We start from the raw sequence: 23,119 nt of genomic DNA on the forward strand, positions 1-23,119 counted from the left end.
AGAAAAATAAATGACATTCGTTCCGTTCGCGTCGCATAGCCTATGTACGGAGCCCGGGAGGTGACATGAAAAAAAAATGAAGGTAAAAAAAAAAAAAAAAACTGAGAAAAGGTATGTACTGGGGACAAACACTGACTAGGTTTGCAGGTTTGTGAGTTCTTGCGTTTGTTTTGCGAGATCTAGTTTCTTTTGCGAGATATTGACTTTCTTTTGTGTTATCTCGAGTTTCTTTTGCGAGATCTTGACTTTCTTTTGCGAGATCTCGCAAATCCATCAATGTATATGAGAACCACTACAAATGTTCCGGAGAGCTTTATATTAGCCACTGAAATTAGGTTGCAGTTTCTTATTTTGCCATCTGCATTGATCTGAGGTTGCGTTCCACACTGACTGACAAGCCAACCTAGTGAGGGTGCGATTTGTGAAAAAATCTGAGGGGGGATGTGTCATCGCTCCTACACATCACTCCATCCTAAGCCTCGATTTCAATTGTCAATTTGATTTTAGAGGCTCTAAAAATATGAATAATAATAATATAATAATAATAATAACAACAATAATAATAATAATAATAATAATAATAATAATAATAATAATAATAATATTTATTTATATAGCACTTTTCAAGCATTGAGCACAAAGTGCTTACAGACAAACATGAAGAGCATTTTTTCTATGCACAAAGTGCAACAAAAGTGCTTCACACACAAGACCCAAACAAACAAATAACAAAAATGCCTAACGGAGCGGCGTAATCGCCAGCGTACCCGTCACACGTGAAACATACAACATGTGAAACATTCAAGACAGATAACAAACAAACAAAAACAAATAATTAAGACATTTTAAAAAGAAAACTCATGTTAACTTAGTCCAGTTGGTTGCATCTAGTTAAGCGGCTGAATAGTCCAAGGGCAATGATGAAGGAGCACAGCTGTGTCCAACCCGGAGGATTTAATGTTTTCCTAGCACTGGAAGCAATGAACAGTCTGAGGTCGTAGGTGATCCTACAGATCAGCAACTCAGTGAACATTGACAGCGACCGTTCAGTGAGATCGCTGCCGTCAGAGTTCTTCAAACTTCCTTCTAACGTTAAAGTTAGCCTACTCAATCCAGACTCCAGGCAGCAGAGCATGGCAGCTCGCAGGTCAATCCAGTGGTCGCGGCAGCGGAGAAATCCCTTTCCGAAGTGCAGCGCCTTTCACGGATGGAGTACACCAGAGGCCCAGGACAAAAGCCAACGCCAACGTTAGCCATGGCTAGGTCCTCAGCCCAATGGACTTTAACGTTAAGTTAACTTAACGTCACAGCATCAACAGACTTGTCAGCAAATAAAGGACTAAGAATAACACAAAAACTACCCAAAAATAATGCAAATAAAGAGAGAATGGTCATTACATAAAAACAAACAAAAACATGATGCCAGATGGAGCGGCGTGTCTCGCCAGCGTCCCCGTAACCTAGCAACATTCCATGAAGTTTTGTTTAGTTTTCTTTAACTTATTTAGCTGGATTCTCCAGTGAAGTGAACAAGCCGCTGCATTCTGCAGTGAGTCAAGACCAGAAGTTAACGTTACCACACATGCACACGCACACGCACAACATGCATGCGCGACCACGACCACGACCACGACAGCCATATGGCCTAGGTATACGCACGCAGCACAGGTGAGCACAGGCTACCAGGAGAAACATCAACCAATTCAGATCAATTAGTTAAAATAATATAGATCAACCATACAATTGCAAGCGACCATGCCACAGCGGGCTACTGAATTAATGTCCTCATTGTCCTACCGTATCCTCAAACTCGTCTGCTGCCTGAACGTTAAGCCAAGAACCATAGGCCTACCTTCTTTGCGTTCTCTCCCTCCTTTTTTGTATTTTCCATCCTCTGTTTATGTTCTTTTTTTCTGGCTACCAAATTTGTTTACAGACATTTTCTACTAGTTTAACCTACCAAGAACAGAATCTCTTGATCTCACGTCTTGACACTCGCAGTCAGATGGGCTAACATAGCCTACTACTCCCCACGGGGGGTAAGGGGAACTTTTGATACATTTTTAAAAATAAATCGTTATCAGCCAATAGGGAAACTGCCAGAAACAAAAAGCAACAACGCTTTAAGCTGGTAAGTGAGACACAGAATGCACTTAATGCAGAATCACCACAGAAAGCGTTTATTTGATTATTTATTTTTCTGGGCCCCCCCCTCATGACCAGGCCCGGTGCGGTTGCTCCCGTTGCAACCCCCAGCCCTGATTTTAGAATAGCCTTCCAGTCCGAGCAAAAGACAATAGCCTAGGCCTACTCTTTACTTTAATCTTTTAATTAACATAATTACTCAATTTACATGTAGCCTAATGTAGGCTGTATTTGAGCCCCATCTCAAAATAAGTTGTTATTTGTCGATCCATCACTAACAAATGTAACGTAATCGGTATCACTTCTGAGATCTCTTTGAGTGATTTCACCGACAGACACCGCAGCCTGGCCTGCATTTATTTTTGCTCTTGTTGGCCTCATGCTGGCAAAATTAGGAACTGCAACATAATTTCAGTGGCTAGAGCTCTCCAGAACGTTTCACAAAACAAACTAAAGATCTCGCAAAAGAAAGTCAATATCTCACAAAAGAAACTCGAAATCTCGCAAAAGAAACTCAATATCTCGTAAAAGAAACTCGAGATCTCGCAAAAACAAACTCAATATCTCACAAACCTAGTCAGTATTTGTCCCCAGTACATACCTTTTCTCAGTTTTTTTTTTTACCTTTTTTTTTTTTTTTTTCCATGTCACCTCCTGGGCTCCGTACTACCGAAAATCTTGAACCCAAACTGCGATGTTCCAAACAGAGTGACTAGGATGCAATGGCTAATCTCACTGCCTTTGGCATAACTGCTAAGAACAGTGCGCCTATTACTGTTAAACACCTGAAAAATATTAAGCTGCTGTTTTCTTTTCATGACGAGCACTACGCACCGTACGGGAGCAACCGCACCGTTCAGGAGGGGGGGGGGGGCCAGAAAAATAAATAAGCAAATAAACGCTTTCTGTGGTGATTCTGCATTAAGTGCATCTGTCATGGTCTTAGCAGACATAAACGTCAAGCTTACTGTTTTCTATGTTTCTCAGCAATTGTTGTGTTAGAGTGCCATCTACTGGGCGAAATGGTCATTTTCCCGGTATGCAGAAATGTGTTCCGCCTACTTCCTGTTCTCTCACGCACGGAAAAGAAGTACGAGTTGCACGGATGTTTTAGTGTCTCGTGAATATTCAGCTACCAGTTTACAGCAATAAGTCGCTTTAATTATAATTTGGTTCCCTATGAGGGCAATGCCTGTAAGTATTATTTCGTTTGCTACATGTGTGTTAGGTAACTGTGTGACATGCAATATAAGCCATTTTAGTTCATTGATATGGTTTCTTATATCGTAATGGCGGCTAGCGTGGTTGAAACGTGGTAGCGATGAAGTGTGTTATTTACGGTTGCAGTCAGTCATATTCTATGTGATTTATATTCCTAAATGTATATTCCTAAAAAGGCATAAATGAGCTGAAAGAGATGTATTTCTGTGTTACAGTTTTACAAAATTAATAAAGGAATGGGAGAAACTGAACAAAGGATCAAGCTGCATCGACATTCTTTGTATCCTATAGCCTAATGTTTAACTTGCTGGATAACTAATGAGCTAAAATTAGTGAGGCCAGTACAGCATCATTGCTGTGTCTCACTTACCAGCTTGTGTCTCTTACCAGCGTTGCTTGTTGTTTCTGGCAGTTTCCCTATTGGCTGATGACGATTTATTTTTAAAAATGTATCAAAAGTTCCCCCTCCCCCGTGGGGAGTAGTAGGCTACGTTAGCCCATCTGACTGCAAGTGTCAAGACATGAGATCAAGAGATTCTGTTGTTGGTAGCAGTAGCGTAGCCAGAAATGTTCAAATGGGTGACCATACAAACATTAGGCATAGGCAGGTTATATTTATGACATAAAAGTGGAATTTATTGAACGCATTTGATCACAGCTGACAAATTACGCAGAAACATTTTCAACTAAAGCAAAGCAATGCATGAATGTAGTTTCAGCGCGTCATCACACCTGACAATTACAGCTGCTGGCTGTTCGCGATTTGACTGATTCTTGAGCTCTCAGCGCAGTATTGACTTGTGCGTTGTTTTTAGATGGTGAACGTAAACGAAGGAAAGCCCTCTAATTTGACGGGCAAGACTGACAAGTAGACGGGCCTGGCCCGGCCGTGGCTACGCGTATGCTTGGTAGGCTAAACTAGTGGAAAAATGTCTGTAAACAAATTTGGTAGCCAGAAAAAAAGAACATAGCAGAGCAGCAGACGAGTTCGAGGATATGGTAGAAAAATGAGGACATTTATACAGTAGCCCGCTGTGGCATGGTCGCTTATATTATTTTAACTAATTGATCTGAATTGGTTGATGTTTCTCCTGGTAGCCTGTGCTCACCTGTGCCGCGTGCTCCCCGGCCCAGAATAACGTAGGACCGGCCCTGTCTAAAATCAAAAGACTATATCACTGTGCGTGTGTGGTAACGTTAACTTCTGGTCTTGACTCACTGCAGAATGCAGCGGCTTGTTCACTGCACTGGGGAATCCAGCTAAACAAGTTAAAGAAAAGGAAACATACTTCATATTTTTAGAGCCTCTAAAATCAAATTGACTACTGAAATCGAGGCTTAGGATGGAGTGATGTGTAGGAGCGATAACGCATCCCCCCTCAGATTTTATTCACAAATCGCACCCTGACTAGGTTGGCGTGTCAGTCAATGTGGAATGCAACACCAACGCAGTTGGCAAGATAAGGAACTGCAACCTAATTTCAGTGGCTTTTTGTTTTTTGTTTTTTTTATGTCACCTCCCAGGCCCCGTACCATATTTTCTAAAAAAAAAATACACCAATCTTCTAAAATTGTTTTTTACGCATCGCGAACGGAATGCTTTAGTAGTGTTCAGCGGTGTAGCCCCCCTGTAACAGTGTTATTTGGACAGCAGTGGCGGACCGTCAGGGCCTTCCTAACTATTTTCAAACGAATGAAAAATAATAGTGTCTTTAATAACATTTTACTATACCATTTATTATTTGCTTCTGTTTCTCCTTCCTGATCGTTCTTGACTACTACCACATCCTACCGCTTTTCGCTATGTTATCTGATTGACAGATTGTGTGAACAAATAGTGAGGGCGTGCGAGACATTTTTATCCAATCGCATGTCTTCCCTTGTTAAGGCCCGCATCAGGCCTTCACAAGGAATCACTGCGTTTTCGGTACCTAAGCAACCATTAGAAATCATATATTTGGATTCGGTTTGATTGATGGCTACATCTGACAGATTAGCCAGTCAAATCAACCTATTACAACGTGGTAGGCAGGTCTGACTGCTGGTGGGCCTGCAATGTTCCAAAAGAATACCCGGAACAATTTGTCGATCAAAACTAATATTGCCGCTATAACTATTTGTTTTGACGTGAGGTAAACTTCGAGCATCTTCTGTCAGACAGCCACAGGATATGTATGTGTCATTGACATGTGTCAACTCGCTCTCGCTTTCTTTAGGTGAATTTTACACTTTGACAGGTCAATGGCAGGAGACGTGTGTGATCTAGTTTCTAACTTACTGTCAGTACCATTTTCAAGGAGAGATTTCACTGAGAAGATGGAAATTGTGAGGAGAGGTCGACCAATGCCTCAGTTAGCACTTAGCCAAGAAAGTAAAAACTGCGTGAGACATTTCCAGGTAAGTAATTACGAACGTTACCCATGGCTCACTGGATCAAAGTACAATAATCGACTGTACTGCTTTGACTGCCTGCTTTTCTCCAATGACCGTGGTGTTTGGAATTATTCGGGCTTTTCTAATTTAAGTTGTCTTACAAAGGCAGCACTTAAACACCAGAATACAACTAGCCATATTCAGGCTACAGTGTCGACAGTGACATTCGGCGTTAGCAGGGTCGATTTACAGCTTGATGAGCAGCGCCGACGTGCTACTGAGCTGCATAATATTCAGGTAAAAAAGAATCGGAAGATCTTAGAAGTCACTGCTTAGAGGAGCACGACTGTTTGCATAAGGTTGTAGCACAGTGCTATGATGGTGCTGCTGTAATGGCATCTGGCATTAACGGCGTTCAGGCTAAAGTGAGAGAGCAAGCTCCAATGGCCTTGTTCATCCATTGCTATGCTCACACGCTTAACCTTGTGTTGACACAGGGTGTGTCGAAGATACGAGAGTGCAATGTCTTCTTCTCACATCTTTCAGGCTTGGCGTCTTTTTTTTCTCGATCGCCGGAACGAACAGAATTGCTCGACGAGATTTGTGAACGGCGACTTCCTCGAGTGGCACCGACGAGATGGCAGTACAACTCCAGATTAGTCAGGACAGTCATGGAGAAGAGAGAAGCTCTTCTTGATGTTTTCGAAACAATTCTTGAAAACCACGATGACTATGATCAAGATGCTGTGCGGAGTGCAGATGGCTACATTAGTCTTTTGTGCAGCTTTGATTTTTGTTTCATGCTTTCCGCTTTCTCTGGTGTGTTCACTCATGCCGACGTTCTGTTTGACATACTGCAGACCAAAACTCTGGACATGCAATTCTGTCTTGACCGGGTGAATGAGTTTTGTGGCATCGTTGAACATGAGAAGGAGAGCTTTGATAACATTTATGCATCCACTATGCGTGAGGTAGGGGCACCGAGAACTCGCAGAGGTCACCCAGACAAGAATGTTCGCCACCGATACAAGCAACTCCATGGCCAGATTCTTGACAGCATCGTGATGCAGACAAGTTCTCGTTTCAAGGATCATCAGAGGCTTTCATTCCTCTCTCTTCTTGATGCCTCAAAGTTTGCAACTTACCGAGCAACATTCCCAGAGGCAGCTTTTGACAGCTTGTGGGTGAGCCATGGACCATTGTTTGATATGACCCGATTAAAAGCTGAGCTCAGTGTGATGTATGGTATGGCAGACTTTGAAGGTAAGAGCCCATCAGATGTTTGTCTGTACCTCCAGCAGAAAGGATTACAAAGGAGCATGCACCAACTGTATGCCCTTGTTTGCTTAGCTGTTACCATCCCTGTATCCACTGCTTCAGAGGAAAGGTCCTTTTCAGCTCTGAGAAGAATAAATACTTATTCTAGGAACTCAACTGGACAGAGGCTATCCTCTCTTGCACTAATGGCCATTGAGACAGAGCTGCTTTTGAATTTAAAGGCCAGAGATGTTCTGCATGACCGTGTGATTTCATCATTCACAAAGAAGGAAAGGCGACTGGATTTCATCTTTAAATAATCAAATGCCACATTGCCATGTTCAGAAAGAATGCTGGTACACATACTGTATTTCACAGTATATATCTTCTTGATTTTGGCATATCTAGAGCCTGCATTACGGGGCATGGGTATAGCTGAGCCGCCAGAAGATAGTATTAAGTAGATTGCAGGTAAGTATAGTTTCCTCTTGTTTTAATTCCATTTTCACAGCAGAGAGCACCAATGAAATACCACCAACCCTGGCCTATTTCCTGAAACATGGTTCAATAAGATAAGTACCTTTCACTACTTGGTTATCAATATCAGTTTTAATATTCTATTGTATTGTGATTTAATACCTGTTTTTCTGTATTTTCCAGTTTATTCCTGTCCGTTCTATTCTTGCTGTTAGATTCATCTCCTCCTCATCTACATCAACTCCTGGCAGTATTTCTGGATATATAGTACAGTTTTGCCAATGGAATGTAAGTACTCTCACACAACTGTAGTTAAGAACACAGTAGATGTAGTAAAGACAGTCAGTTATATTCAAATATGTTGGTGTAAAAGTAAAAGTGTTGGTGCAAACCAAACATTGCAAAGTTGATAGCATCAACTCATTTCATGACATAATGTCTTCTTTTATGTTAGCTATTGTAAAGAACACTTTCAGCTACAGTTTACACAATATATTGTTGTTTCTCTTTCAGGGTATCTTCACAACACAGGTGACTGCTGAGTGGAAGATGGGGAAGAAGTCAACACCAGCTACCAATGGCCGTGAAGATCAACTTGTGCACTTAATAAAAATAAAAAATGTTCCTTGATTTTAATATCCAATTTATTCTCTGTTGTGTCATTTCATCCAACATAGTTGCTGACTGATAATGTAGCCTACTTAAAGTACATGAACATAATTTAACTTGTTATTGCATTTTAGTTCAACTTTTAGCCTATGGTATCATAAAACCATAATCATAAAAGCCTAAGGTTAAATAAGATTATCCTCTTAAAATCATCTCTATTGCTCTCCCAGTCAAATAAAAATTGGCTTGGTGTTTACTTTCAATGACATGGGCTACATTGAACGCACTGCTGCTGTCCCCTGTCCAGTAAGATGAATGTTTGGAGGTAAGTAGCTCCATGTTCGCCTATTAAATGTGTTTGCAATTACAATACGTGATGCAGATTCCTGCTCGGGGACCTATCATGTTGGAACATTAGGCTACTTGTTAGTGTAACGACGGCGATTTTAGGGCGATACACAGACTAATGTAAGAGACAAAAAAAAATTTCACCACGAAATGCTGGGAAAATGCACATTTACACGCTGAAATGTTTTAAAAAAAATCTACCGGGGGAATCCCCCCGTAACGCCCCCCAACTAATTTGTTCATGACAATAAAAAAAACGCAATTGAAGGCCTAACCACTAAACGCACGGTCCGCCATGTTGGACAGTATAGGCTACCTAAAATGTCTGGGCTTGTCGGTTTGATTCTCAACCAATAGGAAAAATGTGGGCGGGGAAAGTGGTTGAGCATGCCCACACCCGCGGCTGAAGTGCCCTTGAGCAAGGCACCTAACCCCTCACTGCTCCCTGAGTGCCGCTGTAGCAGGCAGCTCACTGCTCCGGGTTAGTGTGTGCTTCACCTCACTGTGTGCTCACTGTGTGCTGTATGTATTTAACTAATTCACGGATTGGGAAAAATGCAGAGACCAAATTTCCCTCACGGGATCAAAAGAGTATATATACTTACTGAACTAGATTGTCTGAAACAATGGTTCCTTTGGTCGCATGCCGGTCATACATTTCCATCGGGTTGGACCTACAGAAGTTTGAATGTGCTCAGGGTTGGCCGTTAACCTACTTCTGTTTGCTGACGAAACATTCTGTGAGGTGTCTGTGAGGTGCTTTAATTGCTGCAATGCATCGCATGCTTTGGCAACAGGTCACAGATTATGTCTGTACAAGCCTTTATGCCTCTACGCCATATCATTCAGATAGCCACGATATGACCCCCCCCCCAATTTTGCGAAACAACGGTTCCTTTGGTCGCCTGCCGGTCATACATTTCCATCAGGTTGGAGCAGTCTACAGAAGTTTGAATGCACTCGGCAGTTGGCCATTCTGTTTGCTGAAGAAAAGAAAATCGGAAAATGAAAAAACGACTCCCTATCTCTGTTTTTCATTTTGGTTTTAGAAACGGATATAGAAAAAGTAACTGCATTTTAGTTTTTTGATTATTGGTTTTAAATGGAAAAACAAATGAACGTATCATACACAGACCAGATCACTATTTCAGTTTAAATTCGACGTCGCAAAAATATAATAGTGGGGAGAGAACTCACAAAACATTGTTTTATCATTATTTTTGACCATCAAACTAATCAGAAAGTAAACTGAAATGACCATGGGACATTTGTATGAAAGTCATTTCCTGTCCAGGGATGGGTAGATTAACTATATCAGCAACAGCACCATCTATCCATAGACTGTAATCCACCCATTGACTTGCATTATAGAAAGTAGTGTCAACATGACTTTGAGGGATATCTCTCTGACTATGACCATTGTAAAAAAAATCAATGGTATTATATTTCAGGATAAGTGTGTGTGTGATTTCAATTAGTAAAAAAGTTTAATCTGGCCCCGGCCGTGGCGCAACTGGCTGGGGCACCTGTACCGTATGCCAGCAACCCGGGTTTGATTCCCGCCCCGTGGTCCTTTCCAGATCCCACCCCGACTCTCTCTCCCAATCACTTCCTATCATATCCAAAAAAATATACTTTAAAAAAAGGTTTAATCTATGTTTGTGTTGTTTGTCATTTATTTAATACGGTGGCCCAGATGGCTCAATGAAATACAAAGGCCACAACACGACCACATAAGCCACAACACTTGCAAGTGTTCACAACACGACACAAAAGACAGCTTAACGAAATACATTAGCCACAACACAACAAAAAGCCACAATACATGCAAGTGTCACAACACAACGGATATGAACCCACAACGGAAATGAAAAGTCATTGTCCTACACCATGAGACTCCAACACGTCGCTCTCAAGCTACCAGTCGCTTGCTGCCCCCTTCTGAGCTTGGCAGAGGCTGAAGCAGTAACCTACATTTAAACACAATTGTTGCTGCGAGGCATTCCAGCCTACAAATTTTATAAAAAAGTAAATCATGCATATTTTTTTTTAAAATAACTCAATTTAGGCTATTGTAGACCTATTTGGCTATATGGAATAAGGTTTCCATTACAGCACAGCACACGTTCCATGAATGAATGAAAGCGGATGCCTTGTCTCGCAATAAGCAGATGGAAATCCTGACACTCTTTCAACTACATGAAACTTACGATAGTCTGTCTCCTAAACATTCCTCACCCGTTATCCAGACATGCATGAAATGCACTGCCATAGCCTATATGTAATATTTGATCACTGTTTTGCTACAAAGCATTTTTCACGTAATGAATGTGCACTCTAAAAAGTGAAAGTAGGCCTAGGCTAGGCGAGTCTGTAGCTGTCTGTTCACATTCGCAATCGATTATAGCGTTCCTCAAATGGAGAACACATCCATGTTCTCTCGCGTCTTAAAGCCACTCTAGGCTGTCATGCTTCTGTGTTTGCAAAATTCCTGACGGTTCCTGATCGCGAAACTTTTGTTTTCCTTTCCTGTCGGTAGCAGTTGATGTAGAAACACCTAGCATAATTTGACTTCAGCGGTGACAAATCCTGCTGAGAGAGAGAGAGGCCCCCGCAAAGTGATCCTGCATGCGTGTGTCTCTGCATGGGGCTACGTTCAAATGAAGTCAGAGTTGGTCCGTCCAGTCAATAGCCCCGCATTCAGGCCGCTCCATTATTAGATTAACGTTATCAGACAGCTCTGTAAAATGTGTGCGGGAATTTCTTGCATTATGATGGCTAGAGTTGCGGAACTTAAATAAATTATGCGCAATACACGCAATACCGCACTGAAATTTAAGCCCTGTTCATTCTACATGGGTTTAGTTAATGATCGGGCTATAATAAGACCAAACTTTAATAGTGGCTGGTGTAAACCGGGACATTTTATTGTCTCGATAGGCTTTTGTTGGAACTTGGAACACGCAAGTCAAAACCGGGACATATGGTCACCTTATTCTGTGTGTGGTAGTTGAATAACTTGCCTTTCCAGATTAAATGTGCATACTGGCTAAGAAAGGCATGCAGTCTCTAAAAAAAGCACATAAAACGAAGCACCAACAACGTAGTTAACGAACCCGGAGTTTATAACAGTAGACTGTTAATCTCACAGAAGACTGAGATCTCACATGGACCATGACGTCTATTGTTGGAAGGTAATGGCTTATATGGCGTTTCCTTCGAGAGAAGCTGGTAGGGGGACAGTTGGTAAGTGTTCTTTTAGTCTTCTGTAATAAATTCCGGGTTCGCTAACTACATTGTTGGTGCTTCGTTTTATGTGTAGGGACCCTGAGGAAGCTACTGACTAGGTTTTATGCTGTTTTGAACAATATTACTGGTTAAAAAATGCTATTTGGGAAGCGTTTCGCTCATGGCCCTTAGCTAATCCACTGTTTGCGATTTGGGGCTGTAGCGTATACCGGAGCAAGCTCTGTAGTGGTTGATCAACGACAGATACTCTCTCCACGGCTTATTTGATGTGTTTTAATGCAGAAAAACACTCTTGGGTCAATTTTTGCTGGAATTACACTTTAAATGCGCATCTTTTTCTCTCTCTCACTCTCGTAGCCTGCCGAGTATTTGCTCTGCTGCCAGCTTGTGCCTTTATATCGTTCAAAATGATTGATTGCAGCCGGCAATCATTCACTCCTTCCTCTGTATGTTTTTTTAAAACGTGCATCTTTTTCTCTCTCATTCTCGGAGGTAGCCTCACAAAAATTTGCTCTGCTGACGGCTTGTGCCTCAATGTCGCCCCAAATGCTTGATTGCATTGCATTCTTCTCATTTTCTACTAAATTTTCATGTACCACATCAGCATTTTTGTTCGGTGAATCTTTTGTACAATTACCCTTGGGCCCTCATTGGCAGCCTTCAGGCTTGCCTCAGCTTGCCACTATTCACTCCTTCGTCCTCATTAACATTCCCGGTAGAATTCTCAATATTTTTGGCCTCTATGTGTCCTGTTAACATAGTCAGTTCTTGGTCTTGGATTTTGTGAAATAAATTTCTAAATTAAGAAACTTATAGTCCGGTGCGACTTATATATGTTTTTTTTCCTTTTCATGATGCATTTTTTGACTGATTAGATTAGATTACATTAGATTCAACTTTATTGTCATTGTGCAGAGTACAAGTACAGAGACAATGAAATGCAGTTTGTGTCTAATCAGAAGTGCAAAAAAGCAGAAAAAGTGCAATGTGATATACAAAGTAGGTGGTGCATAGACACGACAAAAAATATAGTGCAGTGTAGACAGTAGTATACAGTTGTTTTCGGAAGGTGGTTTAGAGTACTATAAATTGAATATAAGTATGTGCAGTGTAGTAGAAGTAACAGAGCAGAATAAATATGGCTTGTAATATGAACAATGTATGAACAACATGTACAGATATGTGCAATGTAGTGGCAGTACCATTATAGTAGTAGTAAGAACAATATAGATATATGCAGTGTATTAACAGAATATATTACAGAAAAAACTGAATAAATATGGATATTTACTATGAACCATATAGATATGTACAGTATGTACAGCTATGTGCAGTGTGGTAACAGTATTATTGTAGTGCAGAGACAGTAACATTATAATAGTATTAAGAATAAGTGTATGTGCAGGATGGAGAGCAGCAGAATAGTAGAATAAGGCTATGTATAAGTGTAATTACAGTATGTACATTTGTAAATAAAGACACTATGGATGGGATAGGGTAGTGCAGTTGTGGGGGGGGGGGGGGGGGGGGCTGGGGGATGTCCGACTCCTTGTTGTCCCTGTCAAGGCTGCCATGGTCGTGGACACCTCAACAGGCACAGGCAAGGAGGCATCAGGCGGGGGCGGGGCGGGGGATGATGGGGGGCTTAGTTCATTGGATGTCACCGGGATGCAGAGCTAGAGTTTAGTAGGGTGACAACTGATGCGACTTATAGTCCGGAAAATATGGTAAAGTTACTTTTCTCGCAAATCGTTATGTCTGTGTGATGAGTAGGCTACTTCGCGAGTAGTTCAACAGAGAAGAATGAGTGAATTTGGATGCACTTTCTTTCTTGCCGTGTGCGGTCATTTTCTCCACTGCGTAAAAGACTAAATTAATTTGCGCTGTGCATGATAAGATTATTTTGACAGGCCATATCCTAAATAAAAACGCTATTAGTTGGACGCAAAGCAGAATATTGAAAGAAGGGGGCACCAATGCCACAGTGGCCTGTGAACCTCCTATTTTCAAAGGGGCAGCACAGCCAGCAAAAGGAGCAATGACGGCCATGGCCAATTTTCATTGTGGGTTCATATCCGTTGTATTGTCACACTTACATGTGTTGTGGCTTTTACTTGTGTTGTGGCTAAAGTATTTTGTTAGCCGTCTTTTGTGGTCATGTTGTGAACACTTGCAAGTGTTGTGGCCTTTGTATTTCGTTGAGCCGTCTGGGCCACTGTAATTTAAAAATAAATAAATAAACAAACACAAAAAATGCCTGGAATCCTATGGGTTAAATTAAGTCAAAATGATCTTTCGAGAGAGCGCTAGGTCTCTTCATACTAAAATCAATACCAAATAGATTTTTTGCAAGTGTCAACATGACCGCAAAAGACAGCTAACAAAATACATTAGCCACAAGATGACCACATAAGCCAACAGTTAAATTTTTCAGTACTTTCTGAAACATTTAATTTCACCTGAAAGCCAGATATCCCTAACTTTTTGTGTGTAGTGTCAAAATGAAAGGTGACAAGAAAAAGATTTTAGAACTGTCCCCAGTCTCCCCTATTGTCTTTGCCACCTACAGGCCTTTACCATTAAGCCATGAAATCTTAAGCTTATTATTGAACAAGATTGTTTTTTCATACATTAACTTTGTTGACAATAGTATATAAATTACAATTTCAACAATTATGCTCATATTTCCGCTTAGATGGTGGGCCACTATTAAATGAATATAGGGGAGACACTGGGTTACATCGGTACATCATTGCTTGACATGAAGAAGACATGAGAACAAGTGATATACAGCATAACATTCACCAATAACCTACCCCTGTGGGAATCTTTGCATACATAACTTTCCAAATTAAGCAAGAGCTCTTCCTGCGGAGAGACTGCATCCCGCAGCATAATTGAGGGATAACAGAATGCAAATGGTAAGGGACAGAGGAAACATAACAAGGAAGAAGATAGTATTAGCTATTCATTAGAATAGAAAACAGTGTGTGTTTGCTTGTCACCTCTTTGTGCTGCAGTTTGAAGAGCATCATCAATGCGCTGCAGTTCTTTCTGCTTAGCCTCCTGTAGATAGCGTTCTTCCTTCTCAGCATCATACTTTATTGCTAGAGCACAATAAACAAATAAAAATATAATACATCCAGTGGTGATTAACAGGATTTAGGCAATTAGGTGGGCATAGGTCACAGTGATAGTCAATGTTTGGAATAATTTTTGACATTCTGGGCCAGATGTACTAACGCTTTTGCGCCCACTTCAGTCGTATTTGTTTCACAATGTGTGCGTAAAATCATGGCGAGGTATGTACAAACAGGCCGCACTGAGGAAAAAGCGCAGACTGCCTGTCGCGGGAGTTGAAAATTGCGTTTTTCCGTGTCATGCATATGCATTCATGGGAGGGTCAAGGGGAAAGTGGGAGTTTACCATAAAGAAATGGGAGGGAAAGCGTAAAGAGCACCTAATTATGTACTCCGTGGTATGTACAAAAACTGCCCTTAAAAGCGCAAGTGTAAATATTTCCGCCTTGTAAAAGCAGGTGTTAATTCAAATTGTGGTTAAATGCCTCAATAAGAGAACCTTTCAAAGACAACAGAATCGCTATTTAGAGTATCAGTCTTGCGTCTTGTACTATATCAAAAGCAACCTTAACTTTCGTTGGCCTTTCGAATGTCTTACTTTCACGTCATCAACTTAAACTTTCCTACTTGGACAAGTGGTTTGAGTAGAACTACTTATCTTCATTATTTCCCTGCTTGTTGACATCTTATCATGTATTGTATTATTTCATGATCGCTAAATGTTTGATTGTTTTTAATGTTGTCATCAGTTAACTTCATTCAACTGCGCTTGTATGTAGGCTACACCGTTCAGTTGTGGACGTTCGTAAACTGCGGTAGGGGGTGGAGAAAGGCGCAGACTACCCCATGAAGTGAAAGTTTGATAAATACCACGTACCACAGTGTTCGCTATCCAAGTAATCCACTTGGTGCTTACTTGGTGCCATAGCCCTACACTGCACTCTAGCTTAGCTGCACACTAGCTTAGCATGATGTGTTAACAATGCGGTGTCTTCATATTGTGACATGTTATTGTTGTCACGAGACGTTGCTTCTAGAGGCTCTGGAAGATACAAAAGTGTTACCTGATGCAGCTTGTTTGGGAAGCTGCTTGGGGGAGGTGCTGGGTTTGTAGCATTGGCTGTGATTGTATGTTGTTTGTAACTATCTCTCTGTATCTTTATCAAAACTGCTACTTTTTCCCCTGATGATATGCATGGTCTCCATCTATCACATATTTTATGTCTTCAATGCTGCCCCCTACCCCTTTTTCAATAGTATTATGACACAGCAATGAAGAGGAATGACTGATAATGACTGACACTTCTTTATTATTGTGTTACATACTCCAAATGTAATTTTGAGCTGCATTCTGTGTATGAAAGGTGCTATACAAATAAAGCTTATTATACAAATAAAGCTTATCATCTTTTTTTATGGCTCATCTATATGCTCTTTGACCAAGGGAAGTAATCTCTCCGTTGTGAGCTGGAATGGCTTAAACTCACCTGTTAAAGGTAACAAAGTGCTTAACCATTTGCATAGCATGAGCACAAAGATAGCCATTCTGCAAGAAATCATACAGCTTTAGAGCACACCAAATTAAGTCCAGACGGGCTTCCATTAAAATTCATAAAGCAATCCCATTCAAAGTACTCCAAAACAACAGTGGATCCCAATGGGTGCTATATTTGTGTTTCAGGCAGATTATCATCATTCAGGGAGAAATTTATTAAGCATCAAGTTTTTTTACAGCAATGCCCTGAGTTTACAAAACATACAACAATAATCAAGATATCAAAACAAGAACAATAAAAAGATACAAAAGGCAAATAATAATAATAATAAAAAATAGTAAGACAAGAAGATGATAGATAGATAGATAGATAGATAGATAGGGCACTTCTTGTTCACTCTTTTATATATTTTATAAAACATATAAAATACATATATAAACACATATTTATATTTATTTATATATACACACACACACACACACACACACACACACACACACACACACAGTTAGGAACAAAATTATTCATACCCCTGGCAAATATTGATTCAATGTTGATTTTCTCTTTATCAATATGTTTGTTCTGACTGAAAATGACACTACCACGTCAAAAGGTTGTAAGACAATGTGGTAGAAACATGGAATCAAAAAATAATCGTCTTGATCTTTAACATTTTTATGAAAAATGGCGTGTCCAAAATTATTCATACCCTTTTTAAATAATCAATGGAAACATCTTTATTTACATTCACAGCTCTCAAAATGGTTCTTATAATACCTACCAACCAAGCCTCTCCATGTCTCCACAATGATTCTAGACTGCACCTTTTTAACAGCAATCTGGGTTTTGAGTCAAGTGCGATTATTTGCCATCCCTCTGTCCTTGTGCTCACTTTTTTGACGGATTGAGGTCTGGACTATGGCTGGGCCACTCTAAAATGTTGGTATTGTTCTCGGTTAACCATTTCTTGCCTTGTTTAGCTGTATGTTTTGGATCATTGTGTGGTTTAATGGTCCAATGCCGCCTATTGGGGCAGGTATTTCGGCAGACCTCCTGATCTTCTCCTCCAAAATTCTCAATTTGTCCCTTGTTTTGGTGTTACCGTTTACTTTGAGAAGTTCACCAGGTCCAATTGTCTGAAAAACACCCAAAACTAATACATTTCTATAGCTATTCTCCACATTGTGGATGGTATATTGGTGGTTGAAATGTTCACTCCATCTCAAAATGGATCACTTGGTCATCTTGGATACTGATCATGGATCACTCTTTTCTAAACATGCACAGCTCAGCTAAACCTTTATAAGGGCACATCTGGTCAAAGTATTTAGCTTTTGCGGATTTATTTTTGACCCAGGGACATGGCCTGAGATTGGCATAAAAAAGAAGCATTCAATTCCAATGGCACCATGTCCATTTCAATTGTGGGGTTAGAAAAGTATTCTTTTGGGATGTTTTTCAAAACAAAAAACAATGGTTCGGTTTCATTCTTGTGGGGCTACATGCCCACCAAGTTTCGTGCAGCCCAGTCTTTCAGTGTCCCAGGAATCATTGACACAAATTTACTGAAGAAAACAAAAATCCAGAAGAAAAAAAACTTTCTTGAAAAAACTTTTCAAGAAATATGTGCAGTCAAGCAGACACGCCTGTCTGTCTTATTTGTGGGTCTGATGTGGCCATGATTAAAGATTATAACATTAGGAGGCATTACGACACATTATGAGATAAAAAAGTATGACAAATAAGGGAAACTTGATATGCAGCAAAGGCAGCAAAGCTAAAAAAGTGTCTTGTGTCACAACAGGTCACATTACACTCACAAAAGCAAAGTCACAAAGTGATACTGCAGTAAAAGCCAGTTTCATTGTGGCAGAAGAAATCACAAAATCAGTGCACTAATTTGCAGAAGGAAACTTTCTCAAGCAATGTCTGTTCAAAGTTAACAAAGTAGTGTGCCCAGCATGTGTTCAAACATTTGCAAACGTTAGCCTTAGCAAAAATGCTTTTGTGGACCAAGTGAGTGATCTAACTGCCTATCTAAAAGAGAGGTTATTAGAAAAATGTAAAATGGTAAATAGACTGCATAGTGCTTTTCTATTCAATAGAGCACTTGGAGAGCTTTAAATGGCATTGCCTCACATTCAACCCATCATACTCACAGACACCAGAAGTTGTCATGCAAGTTGCCAATCTGTACTTAGGGACCAGTTTGAGGTTTATAGTCACAAAAAATACCAGTAATATGATTTTGATGGTATAATGATGATTTTTTTATAAAAAACGATTCTTGAATATTGAAAAATGAAACATTACTCACTCGCTCCAGGTACCACAAGGACATAGACATCTTCTAATGTCGCCACCACTGCTTCATTATACAGGTTCTTCCAAGGAATCTTCAAACTTAGCTTTCCTGGAAAATAAAAGGGACAGGAACTTCAGCACTTACCCCAAAACACAGCTTAACTCACTGATGATCCCCCCCTAACCCATTTAGCCTAACTCTGGAGGCGCTTTGCATTTTCAAACAGTAAAAGTAAACAGTATTTTCCAATTTCCAATTTTGTAATTACAATTTCATTGTAATCAAATGCAATGACGATAAAGACATTCATTCATTCAAAATCACTAGAAAGTTGTATGCAACAGTTTGGGCACCCCTGTGGAAATTAGAGATTTTGCTGATACGATAACTGCCCCAAAAACACTATATGGACGGATGTATTGGGTACCTGACCATTACACCTACAGGAACTTTCCCATTGTAATTATATAAGCATAGGATAGTTATAACAGCTTCCACTCTTCTGGGAAGAGTGTCTCTAGGATTATTCACCCATTCATCCAGAAGTGAATTTGTGAGATTAGGCACTGTTGGACGAGAAGGCCTAACTCACAATCTCCATTACAGTAGTTTATCCCAAAGGTGTTCAATGAGGTTGAGGTCTCTGAGCTGGCCAGTCAAGTTCTTCCAAATGAAACTCACCAAACCATGTCTTTATGTACCTTGCTTTGTGCACCCTATGATAGTACCACACTTGAATTCACTGTGCTCTTCAGAACATTTCAGAAAATGTTTGCTTTGCACATTATTGGCATCATCATAACCAGTTGTAAAGAGATAGTCATCTAGAATATTTCTCTTCTCTTCAACTGTTGAAAAACTGTAGGAAAACCACTCCCAGTGTCTAACTTAAGGTGACTGAGAAAATGTCAAGAGTGTGATATGTGGTCATCACAGCATAAGTTGTCTGCTTTGAAGGGCCTAAAATATCAAATATGATACGTGTGACGAAGGCCCTATTGGTACCCAATATGCCTTAGCTATATTTATCTCCACCTTCAACCTTCAAATATGTTCAGACTATAATGCAATTTGTGCAACAGAACAACAATTGTGTATTCTGACAGCATAATGGTGTTGCAATTTGTTCAATGTTACTGTTTCAAAGATCTCTCAAGTTCTTTTTATGGCAAGGATAGCACTAAGGCTAATGTAGTGAATGGTGGTGCTGTGAAAGAGAAAAGTGCCAACTCACATGAGTGGAGAACTTGTTTCTCAGACCAAAACTCAAACCAAAAGAACACACAACAAAAAATACTCCTGTATTCTTGTCACAAAGCTAAAGAGACCAACAGCTGAAATGTATATCTTCACCAGAATCAGGATGCCCTGGACAGGGTGATAACTAAAACATTATATAAACACAAGCAGGCCTTTCATATCTTCCATCATGTGCACTCCTGTAACTTAGAGCAGTAGTGTGCACATCCCCACCAGTGAGGTGCAGGGCAAAAGGGGCTGGATACAACTTCAAAGAATGAGGTGCCCGCACTTCTCCCATAAATTTATTGTACTGCAACATTTCAACCCTACTGGGTCTTCCTCAGGCAAATGGCATTCAACAGTGGCTCAAGCATATACGGGTCATTCTATAACTCAGGGTACATTTCAAGTGTAGAGAGAAACCAAAAAAATGTACAACGGTGGAACAGAGAATTACTGTGAATTACTGTGAATTGATCCTTATGGCAGATAAGTCCCACCCGTGAAGCAGTAACTGATTGGGCAGAATATCACACTAGCTGCAGTTGAATATGATTGACGCAACACTCTGGCCAATCCCCGTCCCTCCATTAAAGAGCTTGCAATCATTTTTCAGTTGCCCATGACCTAACAAGAGCTTCATAATAAACTGTGTAGCCCAAATACATCAGGTTTTTTTCTGTGTAGGGGAGAACGTTTTGTTTGGCATTATCTGTGTTTTCGAACATCAGCTAAGGGAGGGTAGCTTGCTAGCGGTCTCCCCACCAGTCAGCTACTTGCTATAGTGACTCGCTAAATGTTAGCTCCTAAACAATATGGATTCAACAAAGTGTCAGGCGATGGAAGGATGAACATCGGTGACCGCATCTTACCCATCTAGTCTTTTTGATATTACTATGAGTGAATGCAGAGGGGGGACCAAGAGATTTCCTGTGAAAATAACAGTTATTTTCCTTTATTTAAATCCTCAACTTTTTCTGGGATTGTCAAAGATGATTTAGCTTCTGATTGAAGCTAAGTTTCAACTACCTTTTAAAAATGAAATAGACACAGCACCGTTTTTCGTGTGGCAGATGAGACCATTTCATGCAAAGTGCAATTGTCCATTAGCGATATATTATGTTGATGTGGGTGGAGTGATTGATTCAGAAAGATTTTCTAGCATTCATCATCATATCAGGAGGCAAATGCCAAATTTGACCAACCAGTTTTTTCGGTCACTGCCATTTCCTTATCTACAAAACCAAAATTCCACTTGGCATTTGCCTCCTGATACGTTGATGAATCCTATTAAGAAATTAAGAAATTATACCAAGACTGCTGCTCTAGCATATTATGCCAGAGCAGCAGTCATGGTATAATTTCTTAATAGGGGTGTCACGATTCTCCAAATCCTCGATTCAATTAAATTTTCAATTTTAAAGTCACGATTAGATTCAATTTTCAATCTTTTTTTTTATATTTCTATTAAAGCATTCCTTATATGTTATTGACCTTTTTCTTTTCTGTTTCGGGGGGCTTTTATTTTGAAACCGCTTTTTATTTCAAAACCGCGAGGTTGTAATGTAAACAGAACAAACATTAGGCTAAACAGAGACATGAACAGAGTGAAATAAAACAACACAGAATGATAATTTCATTATTTCAGCACACTCCAAAGAGACCCAATGTTAGTGATCATGGAATACGTACTTATCAATATGCATTATAAGCCTAAGTAATTTTGGACTGTAACTTAACTAGATCATCTTTTCACTTGCTAAGTTGAGTAGGCTAAGTTAGTGTTAATTGATGTGAATGAGCGACAAAATACTTCCACACGGGTGATTTCAGAGTAGCAAGAGGGGCTTCGATTTTGGTAAGTTGATGTGTATATTTTAACTGGCTGCAGCCTAAAATTAGATGAGTATTGACACCGCAGTTCAGCACATGTGTGTGCGTTTGTGCGTCTTGGCATACATGTTGGACGTGACATTGGGGGTGTAGTTGTATCGTTCAAGTTCGAGATTGAAATGTAATTTCGATCGATTTCGATATAAAATCGAAATCGTGACACCCCTATTTCTTAATGTGAATTTCTTAAGTGAACGCTGTATACACACAGTTTGTTGTTTGTTATGCACAACAGTTCAATCTAGTCTCAAGGAGTGAGTATCCCAGAGGCAAGAATGTGTCTCATATTAGGCTACTGAATTTGACATTGCGCCTACAGTATGCGTTATATAGAACTTGGTTAGGTTTTACTTTTTGCAGTGTATAGCTGAATAACTGGCTGGATTTAACATTCAGAGTCTGCCTTCAATATGTCTAACACAAATATGCAAACTTAAAAAAAACCACATAAACCTTGCATACTGTCTTGTCTTGTCTTAGGCCTACTAACAGTAGTCTGGCCTCCAAACCAGGTAACTGGTCCAGGAAAAGGGTTATCCTACGCGCAACCCTATGTCTATGCTCTAGTGTTGCGGGGGCAGGGGTGAAAGTAAACTGGTACTGGCCGGTACGGAGAACCACTAAAATATTTGGAGAGGGTACGCCGTACCGGAAAGAAAACTATACTGTCTCTGAAAAATATAGCACTTTCAGCATGACAACACAACTGCTAACGTCAAATTACCAGAAGCAACACGTTTCCCCAAAATATATTTCATATACATCGTTCTGAACTGTATCTGAATTGTGTCTAAACCTCCCGTGCAGCTGGACAGACAACGAGCAAGCTATAGCGCGCGTACAGTAGCCTACAGTAATTGCACCAACGTGCACTGGTATCCAAAGTGTTTTAGCAGACGGACGTTTCTTGGAAAGTCTCCCAAATAAAAAAAACATACAGGCTAAAGAAAAATATGTTGAGGTTTCAATAGCCTATTCTGGTTTTATGTGTGCAGTGTTTCGCTGGAGAGACAGGAGACAGACAGTGCGTGTACGGCTTAACCAGATCTTGCGCAGCAATAATGAAAGTGTTTTAGCGGACAGAAGTATGTTGCAGTCTCCCAAATAAAAAGGCATGACTCAAAGAAACGTGTTTCATGATATACAGTAGCCTATATAAAAAAAATTGATTGGAAGTGGGAGCGAGCAGAGTAACTAGGTTAACCATGCTAACTAGCTACAGTGGGTAGGAGTCATAGTTGATAATAAGTAACAGTTACAATGGCTGAACAGTTAAAAAGTTAAATTGTTTAACAGTGAAATATTGTAGTGAGGACTTTTATTTTGAAACAGTTTTTGGCAGAGGAAGCAGTTGAACAGGATGTGTAGTCTTAATAGGGCCAGTTTGTATGCTTAAAGCCTGAGACTGGCAGTTGGTCCAGGTG

At 40.2% G+C, this 23,119-nt stretch overlaps 1 protein-coding gene across 4 annotated transcripts in view; it reads right to left on the reverse strand.

Annotated features, from left to right (window-relative positions):
• Positions 1-23,119, reverse strand: part of vps13c (vacuolar protein sorting 13 homolog C) — a 392,379-nt gene that overhangs the window by 340,102 nt on the left and 29,158 nt on the right. For 3 of the 4 annotated variants that reach the window (XM_042061414.1, XM_042061415.1, XM_042061412.1), the window contains exons 4-5: positions 18,573-18,668; positions 14,685-14,786 (exon numbers count right to left, since the gene is read on the reverse strand). In XM_042061414.1, coding sequence (XP_041917348.1) covers positions 14,685-14,786; positions 18,573-18,668 — 198 coding nt within the window. Of the gene's footprint in view, positions 1-14,495; positions 14,559-14,684; positions 14,787-18,572; positions 18,669-23,119 lie in introns of all 4 variants that reach the window. The other variant, XM_042061413.1, reaches the window with a different exon arrangement.

The sequence above is a fragment of the Alosa sapidissima genome, chromosome 14 (genome assembly GCF_018492685.1).
Source record: "Alosa sapidissima isolate fAloSap1 chromosome 14, fAloSap1.pri, whole genome shotgun sequence".
NCBI lineage: Eukaryota > Metazoa > Chordata > Actinopteri > Clupeiformes > Clupeidae > Alosa > Alosa sapidissima.